The 14,758-nt window shown below is 38.4% G+C and overlaps 2 protein-coding genes across 2 annotated transcripts in view; both read left to right on the top strand.

Annotated features, from left to right (window-relative positions):
• The first annotated feature begins 1,066 nt into the window (after window positions 1-1,066).
• Window positions 1,067-4,852, top strand: LOC122076219 (cytochrome P450 CYP82D47-like). Its single transcript, XM_042641547.1, has 2 exons — window positions 1,067-2,065; window positions 4,092-4,852. The coding sequence occupies exons 1-2, from the start codon at window positions 1,112-1,114 to the stop codon at window positions 4,716-4,718; spliced, it is 1,581 nt and encodes a 526-aa protein (XP_042497481.1). The 5' UTR covers window positions 1,067-1,111; the 3' UTR covers window positions 4,719-4,852.
• Window positions 4,853-11,111: 6,259 nt separating this feature from the next.
• Window positions 11,112-14,758, top strand: part of LOC122058524 (demethylepipodophyllotoxin synthase-like) — a 7,328-nt gene continuing 3,681 nt past the window's right edge. The window contains exons 1-3 of the mRNA XM_042621193.1: window positions 11,112-11,386; window positions 11,431-11,692; window positions 12,822-12,982. Coding sequence (XP_042477127.1) covers window positions 11,112-11,386; window positions 11,431-11,692; window positions 12,822-12,982 — 698 coding nt within the window. The remainder of the gene's footprint in view (window positions 11,387-11,430; window positions 11,693-12,821; window positions 12,983-14,758) is intronic.

Here is a 14,758-nt window from a genome sequence, read left to right as displayed (position 1 = left end):
CTCTTTTCAATTTATATTTGATTTTCTTTCATCATTTCTTTTTCCTCCGAAGAAAATAAACAAAAGCCCACTTTGGGTTTTTGATTTTGTTTATTTATAAATGCGGGGGGGGGGGGGGCTGTTTCTCCAAAACCATCACTTTTTTTTTTTTAGCCAACTGAGCGTTACTGTCCAATGGCCAACCTATCGGGCATTAGTAGGGCCAATGACCACCTACTCTAATACATATACGCACACTTGCATACGATAAAATTTGATTTCACAATCTTCTCCTTTTAATGTAGGCTCTTCAAATCAAAGCTACCACCACTAGGCCAAGCTAGTGTTAATTATCACTTGCTAGTTTGTGAGCTGTTATCCAAGGAGAGCTTTTCCACCACATAAGTTCCTCACTGGTGGTAGTAGGCATCGACTAGATTCTAGTCTATCAAGAAAAAAACAGACAAAAAAATCTTTTTCCCCTCTCAATAATGAAAGGTGACCATGCTTTTGAAAAACACGTGAAATTAAAAAATGTGTTTTAAAATAAGGGAGAAGATTGTGAAATTGAAAAATGTGTTTTGAAATAAGGGAGAAGATTAGATATGCCACTAGTTAAATAAATAACTCGGTCTTAAAACTAAATTGGCTTGAAGTGGGGTGGCCTCTTGTGGCTCTTATACAAGATAGTTGAGTTATCCACAATTGATGTAGGACTAAAGATGGAAGCCCAACGTACCCGCTTTGATACAATGTTAAAGCTTCCATCTTAAAGCCAATTGGCTTGAAGTGGAAGTGCCCATTATGACTCTTATACAAGATAGTTGAGTTACCCACAGTCGATGTGGGACTATCTCAATACTATAGATGGTGTGAGATAACTTAGAAGGTAAAGCACGATAGAAGGAACCAAATTCATCTAGATAAAGTTACCATCTGATGACAATAGCAACTAGCTCTACAAATGAAGGTGGACCCAAACTCGCATAGGCCAGTTAGAAAAAGACAGATGCTTAACCAATCGAGCAAATCTTTATCATAAATAGACTTTGTGACAATAATAATTTATCTTTAAAATGATGCTTTCCCTTCCCTTTGCTATTCTCAAATTTGAAGCAAGTTAAGCCACTCAATGGAGTTGCTGCTCCAACTCCAAGCCATCGGTGCTCTCTCAGCTCTAGCTCTCTTCTACCATCTATGGATCTCAAAAGCGACCTTTATTAACAGGAGTAAGCCCACACATGCCCCGGAACCACCAGGAGCATGGCCTATAATCGGTCATCTCCTTCAGTTAACAACCCCTGAGCAGCCCCTCTTTCGGACACTTGCAGCCATGGCAGACAAGTACGGACCAGCCTTCACCGTCCGATTTGGTGTCTACCGTACACTTGTCATCAGCAATTGGGAGTTAGCCAAGGATTGCTTCACCATAAACGATAGGGCTCTTGCAAACCGTCCAAGAAGTGCCTCAAGCAACCACTTGAGCTATAACTATGCATTCATGGGTTTAGCACCTTATGGACCTTACTGGCGTGAGGTTCGCAAGTGGATGGTTCTTGAGCTGCTCTCAAACCGCCGGCTTGAGTCACTCCGGCACGTCCGATATGCAGAGATTGACAATTTTATTAAGGATCTACATGGGCACTGGGTGAGAAACAAGAAGAATCAGATTAAGGTTGAAATGAATCGATTGTTTCGAGATCTAACCATGAATAATGTGCTCAAGATGGTTGTGGGAAGAAGATATTTCAGTGTTCTTAATGCCAAGAACAATGAAGAGGTTCAGAGGATCCAAAGTGTCATAGTTGAGTTCTTTAAATTCATAGCTGTCTCGGTTGCATCAGATGTGCTTCCCAGTTTCTTATCATGGTTGGACTGGGATGGGCAACAAAGGGCAATGAAGAAAACTGCTAAGGATATGGATGAACTCGCTGAGAGGTGGCTCGAAGAGCATCGGCAAAAGAGACTATATGGAAAGGTTGATGGTGATGAGCAAGACTTCATTGATGTGATGCTTTCAATTCTTGAGGAAGATACTCAATTACACGGTCATGATCGTGATACAATAGTAAAGGCAACGGCACTGGTAAGTAGCGTAGCACTTGAAAATTAGAAAAAATATAGACCCCATGGAAACAGCCAAGGACCCTTACCCTTGAGATTCCATTCCCCTTAGCTGGTATCTAGAGTTGCAGCTACTTAGTTGCAAACCAGTTAGCAGCCAAGTTTCGTTCCTTGAATTCATTGTTTTTCTCTAAGTCAAATAACGAAAGGGTTTTGTGCACGGTCATGTATCTTGCGTCAAGTCATTGGAAGGGAGATTAGGGTCTACAGTATATAATCAGCTCCATTTGACAGCTGTGTGTATAGTTGTGCACCATTCACGACAGTGCACACAACTTTTTTGCCAATAAATGAGGAGAAAAACAGAACTTTTAACCTTTGAAACCTTTGAAAGGAGGAGGAGGGGGAGGGGAGAAAGAAGGGTGGATCTTCTCATACCATTTGATCCACACACATGAAATCCACCACTTAGCTTTTTCTTGTGTAAATTTCATGTGTTTGGATTAGTCCCATATGAGAACCTGATCCGCTCTCGAGAAAGAAGGTTGCCAAGCTATACGTATGAGCATATAGTAATGCCATTTTTCTTATAAGGAAAAAAAAAAAAAAAATACACCAATGTCTCTATGTGTTTCTCTATTACCTCCTTTGAAATTATATATTTTACCTTATTGTGGAAAGAGAGATGAACACAAGGAGGCACTAGCATAGGGGTTTTAATCCCAAGCCCACACCAATTAGATTGACCGAGCCCAACCATTTAAAGATGACCCAGCTCGCACCTATTATTAAAAGTGTCAGGCTTAGGCCCAACCCGTTTATAAATAAGTAATACACGGTGCAAGGTGTAAGCCCGACTAGCCCGACGCATGTTTAGTCCAACTGTTTATATATATATATTATAGAATAAGGAATATATTGATATTTTTTATCAATTATTGAATGTAATTAAGTGTAATATATTATTAATGATTTAATAAAATATATTAAAATTTCTTAAATCTAAGACAATTAAAAATCATTGAAGGCCCATTTAAAGCTTTTTTTGTACTTTAAAGCCCAATTATAGCTCGATTAGCCCCGATTAGGAGAAGCCCAGTTAAAGCTTGGAACACACGAGACCGATCGAAACCAACTCACTACACTACCTACCCATATCATGAAGTCTTACAAAAACCTACATGATGGTTCTTCAAGACACACAACTCGGGATAGTTTAATGAAGTTAGGCTTGTCTAGTTTATGTTCATCTAGCCAAACAGAGCCCTGAGCTCATGACAAGAAGGAAATTAATCACATAGACCCCCATCTCTCTGAACTCTTTCATCTAGGCCATCACCATCGAATACTCTACAAATCTGAGCTTCAACCTCTCCAGTACTACCCAAGTAGCACTAGTGATCAAATAGGGAAAAAGAAGAAGGACGGTCAACTAGCCAAGTGGTCCTATGATATTAGCGGATTTCTTCTCTGATCCTCTTAAAGGGAATATTTTATCCTTTTCTAATAAGGAAATAGAAATTCACCACCTAGATAAAGATTTTAGACCAAAATATGATTCAATGACATCTCCAATGGAGGCGAGTCAAACCAAAGGGTTATTTGAGTCAAGTTACAGACCAAGGAAGGTTTTAGGCATCTCAATCTACTGGTCTTTCTATTTATTTTGTCAAAATAATTAATTAAAAAAAAAAAGTAAAGATAGAACACATATCCGAAACATTTGGCTACAAAATAAAGTCCAGCATACTGAAGAATAAAAAATAAAATACCAATGCAAAAAAAAGAGATCAAAACAACAAAAATGTTATATTTACTTAAGTGTCATTAATATGAAAATGTACCTTAATCTCTGAAGCTATTGCAAAACCAGGATTAACCCACCTCTTCCCCCCCTCCTCCTTCCAACATACACACACACACACATGTACAAACGCTTGCATAGGACTCACCAAATTATAGGGGAAGAAGGAAGGAGAAACACTAGCTTTACAAGGTCCATTGTGTTCAAGATCCTAATTTACAGTAAATTGCCATCTGTTTTGCAGAATTTGATTATAGCAGCTACTGATACAACTGCAGTATCCCTTTCATGGCTTCTTTCTCTATTACTAAACCACAAGGAAGTCCTAACAAAGGCTCAAGATGAATTGGACTTCCATGTTGGGAAGGAAAGGAATGTGGAAGAAAAAGACATTGAAAACCTTGTGTATCTCCAAGCAATTATCAAGGAAACACTTCGTCTATACCCACCAGGACCACTATTAGTTCCCCATGAAGCCAGGGAAGACTGCACCTTTTCAAGTGGCTTTAGAGTCACAAAAGGAACACATGTGTTGGTGAATGCTTGGAAGATACACAGAGACCCGCGTGTGTGGTTGAACCCTTTGGAATTCCAGCCAGAGAGGTTTCTTACATGTCATGCTGAAGTAGACACAAGAGGGAAAAACTTTGAGTATATTCCTTTCGGGTCTGGCAGAAGATCCTGCCCGGGTATCTTGTTTGCCCTCCAGACCATGAGCATGACGATTGCCCGCTTGCTTCATGGGTTCAATCTGCAAACACCACAGGGTCAGCTAGTGGATCTAACTGAGGGCATTGGTTTAACACTGCCCAAGAAACTCCCATTGGAAGTCCTCCTTAGCCCTCGACTTCCTTCCCATCTGTATGAATAAGATTTTTTTTTTTTTTTTTTTTAAATGTTATGTTATGTTTTGTTATAGCCAAAGCTTTAGGTAACATTTGGGATTTACTTTAATGTTAAAATATGTTCTGTCTTTTCAATAATAAATTAAGGGGAGAGGTTTTGAACACGGTAAATCATCAAATGGTGGTGAGGGAATGCACCATAGACCCTGACCCCCATTCAATGGATGTGTGCATAGTTGTGCCCAAAACCGTTCGCCATTTATATATATATATATATATATATAATGTTTAATAAATCCTATTTCCCTATGAACCCTAACCATATACTATAACGTGATATTTAATACATGCCATGGCCTTGGTGAATGGTGACTTTAAAATGTACATTTTAATTAACTTAAATAACCCTAATTAAGCCTAAAAAAATCATAACCCGAAAATGATTTAATTAAGCCCTTTATATTATAGGGTAAAAGTAGTCTAGAAGGCAGCATATTTAGAGAACCCTCTTCCGCATTTTAATAAATAACATGAAAGTTGGGAACTCAAGGAAATATTCACTCATACCCAACCTCCAAAAAACCTAACCAAACATGGTTTCAAGAAGTTGTGTTCGTGAAGAAAACTATCATGGTTATAGGATGCATAAGCGGAGGCCTAAGAAAGTCACAGTGGACTCAAGTTACCAATCGGATAAGTTCCTCCCCTTCAACCAGTCAGATGCCGTTGGGTGCTGGCTACAGGTATACTGACAGTATACCTAACTTTTACCCTTTAAAATAAGGATAAATTTTCAAAAATACCTCTGCCCATGGACAATGTGAGATGGGGTTCGAGATGGAGAGAAACAAAATTCATCTAGATCAAATTCTTTCTATCCAAGAGTTGAAATGGATAGAAGATGACCGTAGTAACTAGCTCCTCAACTGTGGGTGAGGACCAAAACTCAAATCCAAAGCATAGACAAATTAGGACAAGACAGACGCTTAACCAACCGAGCAACTCTTTGTCGGCAATATACCTTTGTGACAATAATAATTTACCTCAAAAATTAAAAATGATGTAAACCCAAGTGGAGCACAAAATGATGCTTTCTGCCTCCTTCCTCTTCTCAAATTTGAAGCAAGCTAGCCACTCAATGGAGTTGCTGCTCCAACTTCAAGCCATTGGTGGTCTCTTAGCTCTAGCTTGTAGAAACGCAACCCAAAAACGATGCAAAAGATAATGGAAAAATAAGAACAAGCAATGCACACAGATATATAAGGTTTAGAAAGATTCCCTACGTCCTCGGTGAGATGAGATCCTGCTTCACTATCAATGGAGAATAGAGTTACAGTGCTCGTCCCTCACACCTCTCAGTATTGCTTGCATTACAGAGAAAGAAACTCTTGCTACAAATATATAGCGAAAAAACCTTAATCCAAAAATTACAGAATTGCCCTCAAATAAAAAATTCGAATGTGGGGCTATGCCCCCTACACCCCCTACTATGCAGGGGGGCCTCCTGTCCCCTTGCAACCCCCACGGCCTGCTAACTGGCTAGCTGGACCGTTGTCCTGTCTGTCGAGGTGCTGCACCAGTATTCCTTGGATTAAACTCTGATAGAATACAAGACATCGTACACCAACAATCTCCACCTTGGTTGGAATTCTGTCGAGCCTCCTCTAAAGATAACATGTAGACATCTTCATCCTCGTACCTCATAAAAGGAACAAACCCTCACCTATTTTGTGCGTCCCTCATCTTCAATAGTGAGTAATATTAATCAAGTCCAAACAAGACTCGAACTTCTCTATAGTAACTGGCTTAATAAACATATCTGCAAGATTGAGATCTGTATGAATTTTTCTCAACTGAATACTATCCTCTGGCACAAGCTCCTGATCTTGTGAAATCTCATATCAATATGCTTTGTTCTTGTATGAAACATTTGATTCTTTGCAATATGTATGGCACTCTGACTATCACAATGTAACACTATACGTCCTTGCTCCAACCCCAACTCACGAACTAGTCTAGCTAACTAGACTCCTTCCTTGGCAGCCTCAACTGCCACCATGTACTTTGCATCTGTAGTGGACAATGCAATTGTAGACTGAAGCATCACCCTCTTATATAGGTCCACCAGCTAATGTAAATGCATACCCTGTAGTAGACCTCCTCTTGTCTAAATCACTAATATAGTCAGGATCAACATAACTTGTCAATTCTGTGAAACTTCCCTTGCCATTGAACATAACACCTATATCTTTAGTCTTGCTCAAATATCTAAAGATCCACTTAATTGCATTTCAATGCTCCTTCCCTGGATGACTCATGTATCTGCTAACAACACTGACTGAATGAGACAAATTCGACCTTCTACAAACCATAGTATATATGAGACTCCCAACTACTCTAGCATAAGGGACTTAAGACATCTGCTCCACCTCCTCATGTATTGTAGGGCATTTCCATTCAGATAACTTGAAGTGGCTAGCTAACGGAGTGCTAACCGGCTTAGCCTTTTCCATATTGAAACGTTCTAGCACCTTTTCAATATACCTCTTCTGAGTTACCCAAAGTTTACCTGTATTTCTATCTCTAAGGATTTCCATGCCAAAGATCTTCTTAGCAACACCAAGATCCTTCATCTCAAATACAACACTCAACAAAGACTTCAATGAAATTATATCATGTTTGTTCTTTGTAGCAATGAGCATATCATCAACATAAAGCATCAACAAAATAATAGAATTATCACTTGACACTTTATAATAAACACAACTATCATACTTACTTCTTGTGTAGCCAATCTTCATCATGTGGGAATCAAAGTGCTTGTACCACTGCTTAGAAGATTGCTTAAAACCATAAAGCGACCTCTTAAGCAGACAAACATGATCTTCCTTTTCCTACACCTTGAGACTTTTAGGTTGCTCCATGTAAACCTGTTCCTCCAAGTCACCATAAAGAAATGTAGTATTCACATCAAATAGTTCAAACTCCAAATTATACATGACCACCGAAGCAAGTATTACCCTAATTGAAGTGTGTTTCACCACTGGAGAGAATATTTCATTGTAGTTTATCCCCTCCTTCTGTGCATAGCCCTTGGCTACAAGTCAGGCCTTATACCTTTCATGCTCCTTCTCAGATGCTATCTCTTTTTTATGAAAGACCCATTTACATCCAATGATTTTTCTTCCTTTGGGGTTTTCCACAATCTCTCAAGTCTTGTTCTTCTGCAGAGACTCAATTTCCTCCATTATAGTTGCGATTCATTTATCATGTTGTACATCACTCAAAGCATCATGGTAGGAAGATGGATCACTTGTACCTACAGTGAGGACATATGCAACCATGTCCTCAAACCCATATCTCACAGGTACTTTCTGAGTACGCTTCCCTTTACCCTTTACAACAATATAGAGAACTTCTACTGCTTTCTGTTGTCTGGGTAAGTCACTTGATGACTCATTTTCTCTTGTTATTTTTTACTCACCTAACTCCACCTGCATAGTAGAACCTTCTTTATTTTCACCAACTGTTTGTGAATTGTATTTTGACTTCACCATATAAGACTCATCAAACACAACGTCTCTACTAACCACAACTTTTTGTGAACTTGGATCCCACAACTTGAATCCCTTTACACATTTTTTAAAACTAAGAGAGATGCACTGGTTAGACTTTGAGTCTAACTTGGAACATTGCTCACTCTCAACATATGCATAGGCTGGATAACCAAATATTTTTAAAATAGAATAATCTACTGATTTTCCTGTCTATACCTCTTCGAAAATTTTACAATCAATCATCATTGATGAAGACCTATTGATGAGGAAACATGTCTTACTCACTGCTTCTGCCCAAAATCTCTTACTCAACCCTGCATTCAGCCTCATACTCCGAGCTCTTTCAAAAAGTATTCTATTCATCCTTTCAGTTACACCATTTTGTAGTGGTGTCTTCAAAACCGTGAGGTGATGTGTAATCCCTTCAGATTTACACAATTCTAGAAATGGCTTATACGTGTACTCCCCTCCATTATCTGTTCTCAAGTACTTAACTTTCTTTTCTATCTTCCTTTCTACCTCAGCATTCCATTCTTTAAATTTAGTGAACCTCACTTTTATGATTTATGAAGCAGATTCAAACTTTCCTTGAGTAATCATAAACAAAGATCACGAAGTATTCTGCCCCACCTTTAGATTTTGTTGTTGAAGGACCCCAAACATCGTTGTGTACATAATCAAGCACCCCTTCACTCTTATGTTGTACAGTTTTGAAACTAACCTTGCACTTTTTCCTGAACATACAATACTTATAGAAGTTTAGTTTATAAGTTTTCACTCCCTTCAATAGTTTCCTTTTATGAAGCTTCATCAATCCTCTTTCTTCCATATGCCTTAACCGCATATGCTACAGATATGTATCATTTGTATCAAATCCTTCATCTATAGTCACAGATGCTCAACCTGTAACAATGCTCCCTATGAGTCTGTATAGGTTTCCTATTAGAACTCCACCTTCTACTATGTACTTGTAGCCATTTGAGTCAAGTACCCCCAAAGATACTAAGTTTTTTCTTTAATTCTGGTACATGTCTCACATCAGCTAAAGTTCTTACTATCCCATCAAAGATCTTAATTTTGATAGTGTCTATCCCAATGGTCTTGCATATAGCATCATTCTCCATTAGGACAAATCCACCATTATATGGTTGATATATATCAAACCAATTCTTATGTGGACACATATGATATGAACATCCAGAATCTAAAATCCAAGAATCAGAAGATTGATTTTTACCTGATGATATAGAGAGTACATCTCCATCATCTCCATTTGAATAGTCAGCCACACTAGCTTCCTCAGATGCCTTATCTACACCTTTCTTCTTCAAATCAGCCTTCCTCTTCAAGCACTCTCTCTTCAGATGACCTTCTTTCTTGCAATAGTTACAAGAAACCTTCTTCCAGATCCCTTCTGATTTGATCTTCCTCTTTCCTGCTCTTTGTCACCTTCAAAAAGACCTTCTCCTTGAGATTTTGTACTATTGACTTTCTTCCTTATATCATTGGACATGAGGGCAGCCGCGACTTCATCCATCTCAAGGGTCTCCTTCCCATATAAGAGAGTTATTACCAGGTGATCATATGATTCTGTGAATAGGAACAGTAACGCCATGTCTTCATCCTCAATCTTAACCTCAAGGTTTACAAGTTTACTTACGATCTGATTAAACATGTTAAGATGCTTTAATAGATTCGTACATTCCTCCATCTGTAGAGAATACAATTACTTTTTCATGAATAATTTATTCGTTAAGGACTTCGTCATGTAGTCGCTTTCAATTTTCACCCAGAACTGCTGTGTAGATTCGATACCCATAATATATTTTAGGGCATTATTAAAAAGATTCAATCGAATAGCACTTACCGCCTTTTCTTCCATCTCCTCCCAATCTTTGTAGGTTTCTTGGATTTTTTCAATAATATTTTCGTCAAACCCTGTTGTATCAAAAGATCCTTCATCCTTTGACGCCAGAGAGTGAAATTGTTCTTCCCATTGAACCACTTAATATCATACTTGACATTCGATCCCTTCCCTGCCATCATGATAGTAAACCCTAGAAAACAAAAACCTAGAGCTCTAATACCAATTTATGGAAACGCAACCTTAAAACTATGTAGAAGATAATGGAAAAACAAGAACTAGCAATGCACACAGATTTACGAGGTTCGTCAAGATTGCCTACGTCCTTGGTGAGATGAGATCCTGCTTTACTATCAATGAAAAATAGGGTTATAGTGCTCATCCCTCACACCTCTCAGTATTGTTTGCATTACAGAGAAAAAAACCCTCGCTACAAATATATAACGAAAAAAATTCTAATCTGAAAAGTACACAATTGCCCTCAAATAAAAAATTTAAGCGGGGGCCTATGCCCCCTTACACCTTTGCTATACAGGGGGCCTCCTGCCCCCCTTGCAACCTCCACAGCCAGCTAACTGGCTAGCAGGACCATCGTCCTGCCTGTCGAGGTACTACACCAGTACTCCCTGGATTAAACTCTGACGGAATACAAGACATCGTACACCAACATAGCTTTCTTCTACTATCTGTGGATTACAAAAGCTACCTTTGGCAACAAAAGTAAGCCCAGAGAGGCCCCGGAACCACCAAGAGCATGGCCTATAATTAGTCACCTCCTTTAGTTAACAACCCCTAATCAGCCCCTCTGTCAAACACTTGTTGCCATGGCAGACAACCACGGACCAGTCTTCACTGTCCGATTTGGCATCCATCATACACTTGTCATCAGCAACTAGGAGTTAGCTGAGGAGTGCTTCACCATAAACGATAGGGCTCTTGCTAGCCGTCCAAGAAGTGCCTTAGGAAACTACTTGAGCTATAACTATGCACTCATCGGCATGGCTCTCTATGGACCTTACTGGCGTGAAGTATGCAAGTGGGTGGTTCACGAGCTACTCTTTACCCGCCGGCTTGAATCACTCAAGCATGTTCGAGTTGCAGAGATCAACAATTGTATTAAGGATCTATATGGGCTTTGGGTGAGAAACAACAGGAACCAAATTAAGTTTGAAATGAATCAATTGTTTCAAGATCTAACCATGAATATTGTTCTCAAGATGGTTGTGGGTAAAAGATATTTCAGTGTTGTCCATGGTGAGAACAACGAAGAGGTGTAAAGGATCCAAACTACCATAGTTGAATTCTTTAAATTTGTAGGTGTCTCAGTAGCATCAGATGCACTTCCCAGCTTCCTATCATGGTTGGGTTGGGATGGGCAACAAAGGGCAATGAAGAAGACTGCAAGGAAATGGAGATGCTCACTAAGAGCTGGCTCCTAGAGCATCGTCAAAAGAGAGTAACTCGGAAGACTATTGAGAGTGATGAGCAAGACTTCATTGATTTGATGCTTTCAATTCTTGAAGAAGATGTTTATTTGCGCGGCCATGATCGTGATTTAGTAGTGAAGGCAATTGCACCGGTATGCAACTTTTTTTTGTTTTGGGGGAGGGGGTGTTAGGTTTCATCTGATTAGTATTTTCTCTGACTTTATCCTTAGTGCATATTTATTAAATTTGGATTCTGGAATTATTTAGATGAAGAATTATTCGGATTAATTCATTTCATTAATTCAATGATTCGGTCAAAATATCGGTCAAAAAAGCGGAGATAATAAAATTCAAGTTCGGATTCGGATTCGGGAATTATTTGTTTACAAAAATAAAAAGCAAACAAAAAAATCAAATATTATTTTTAATATTTGCAATACTTGTTTCATATTATCTATCAATTATCATATGTACATAACATACAAATGATATAAAAATTAAAATTTTAAATTTTAAAGATAAAAATATTATATTTAGTTTTTTTTTTCCTAAACTCATTTCCTATGACTTAAATAATTGAATCAGAGAAAGAGAGACTGAGAGGGGGGACTGAGCACAAATTCAGCTAGACTCACGTCACCCACCATGCATGTTCACCTTAAAGATTATAGAGAATACTAACTGTAAGACTTAGTCAAACCAAAATGGGGTGAGAGATTTTTTTCTTTTTTTCTATTTTAGAAGTGTGAGATTACCTCAGGAAAGATAACCTTTATCAGTTTCTTTTAAAAAACCAAGAAAGTAACATTAGGATAATAAATGCATAATAATCACATTATTTTCTAAAGGCTTATTCTTATTCAAGATAAAGTTTTTTTTAATGGAATATAATTCGGATAAAATTCGGTTCGACCAAATTATTCGTGAATTTTTAAAAAGTCTATAAAATTTGAGAATTTTTCAGAATTTTTTATTTGATTCGGATTCGGACCGAATTATTAGTAAAATTCGATAAAATTTTGTTCGGCCAAATTATTCGTAGAATTTAATAACTAAGCCTCAGAGTCACACATGGTTGCCACGCCCTGGCTCTGATATCACTTGTTAGGGCCGAGTAGTCATAAGCCTTCTACTTCAGGCTACACACGTCCAATCAATGTGAGATTATTACTTTCGCCTTCCGCCAACATAGGGATTGTAGAAAAGAGTTTTTAACTTTTATCATAAGATCCATTAATTTTGTTCGAGATACTGATAAATTCAAATCTTTAAATTTTGTAGAATTTGATCTTAGCTGCCATGGATTCCACTGCGATAACCCTTTCATGGGTTCTTTCTTTGTTACTTAACCACCGGGAAGTGTTAACAAAGGTTCAAGATGAATTGGACTTCCACGTTGGGAAGGATAGGAATGTTGAACAAAAAGATAATGATAACCTAGTGTATATCTAAGCAATAATCAAAGAAACACGCCTCCTATACCCTACTGGACCTCTCTTATTTCCTCATGAAGCCACGGAAGACTACACATTTTCAAGTGGTTTCAAAGCCCCAAAAGGAACATGTTTGTTAGTGAACGCTTGGAAGACACACAGAGACCCACGGGTTTGGTCACACCCTTTGGAATTCCAACCAGAGAGATTTCTTACAAGCCATGTTGAGGTAGATGTACAAGGAAAAACCTTTGAGTTGATTCCTTTCGGGTCAGGTAGAAGATCTTGCCCGGGGATGATGTTTGCCCTCCAAACCATGAACATGATGGTTGCCCGTTTACTTCATGGGTTCAATCTGGAAACACCCTCTGATAAAGATGTGGATCTGACTGAGCTCACTGGTTTAACCATGCCCAAGGAATTTCCATTGGAAGTCCTCCTTAGCCCTAGACTTCCTTCCCATCTATATGAATAAGATTTTTTTGGGCGGGGGGAGGAGGGTGGGTCGACAAGCAGCACAATTAGAAAAATGGCATACCCGGTGCAGGAGTTTCCCCTATGTGCAAGATCTGGAAGATGAGGACTTCGCAGTCTTATCCCAAGAATGTCAAGAGACTTTTTCTTGAGTGAATGTATAATTAAAAATCTTTCTTGGGTCTTAATGAGGGTAGTGTAATAGGGGGTTGATTCAAGAATAAAAATAGGCTTTAGAAAAAATAAATAAATAAATATGATTGTGTTGACTGTTGAGAGCATTTTCTTTTTCTCATTTTCATTTTTAAATTTCATGTAACCTTGTATCAATTGGAGATTCCCTTGTGTGTGAACTTGGTTCCTTTTTTTTCTTTTTTTGGTTATTCTTATCGTCATCCCATTCTGGATAAATTTTCCAATGGGCACATGAAATCTGATTCACATTGCAGCATTGGCCCTTGGGAAAATGATGATACCCAATTTGAGGGGTCTCGAAGAAATTGGCAAAGAGGATTGAGACTGAAGGGATGGTTGATCTACCAGAGTGACTGCATTGTAACTACAAGTGAACATATCAGAATTATTAAATAAAGGAGGAAACAACAACTGCCTAGCGCAAGTCTTGAATTTGAGTCTTTTAACTGTTACCTACTTCCCTCGAGGGGGTGGAGGTACCTTTATATTTAATTTCTTTTATATCCTAAGAAAATAAAACACAAGCTCGCCAAGTCATTTCAGAATCGTGGATCTGCTACTCCAACTCCTAGCCATTGTTGGTCTATTATTAGTTCTAATTCTCATCGTATACCAATGATGAATTATAACTTACAAATAAGACACGGCCATAGAGGCCCCAGAATCACCTGGATCATTTCGTTAGCTATAGGGGCATTAAATCCCTAGTTGCTTATAATTGACCACGTCCTTCAATTATTAGCCTCTTAGGGCTGAACTTCACTATTCTTTTCGGCATCCATCAAACACTTGTCATTGCAAGCTGGAAGTTGGCCAAGGAGTGTTTATTCACCACGACAGTCCCCTCACCAGTGGGAGTAAGCAATGATTAGATTCTACACTTCGGAGGAAAAAAAAATTAGAAAATGTGCTTTAAAAAAAGAGAAAAAAACCTTATCTGGTTTTGATGTTATTGCTCTTCACAAGGATTTTTGAGGTCCTGTTCTCTTGAAAGTTGTTCCCGTGTAAAGTATTCATTGTGAGGGATTTCAGTCCAACATTAGAAATGAATGAATATCAAGCGAGGTTAATATATTGGATGGGAACTACAAAGATATGTTTTTTTTTTTTTTTTTT

Source organism: Macadamia integrifolia, chromosome 1 (assembly GCF_013358625.1).
Source record: "Macadamia integrifolia cultivar HAES 741 chromosome 1, SCU_Mint_v3, whole genome shotgun sequence".
NCBI classification, from domain to species: Eukaryota; Viridiplantae; Streptophyta; class Magnoliopsida; order Proteales; family Proteaceae; genus Macadamia; species Macadamia integrifolia.
This window is presented reverse-complemented; position numbering and strand designations above follow the sequence as displayed.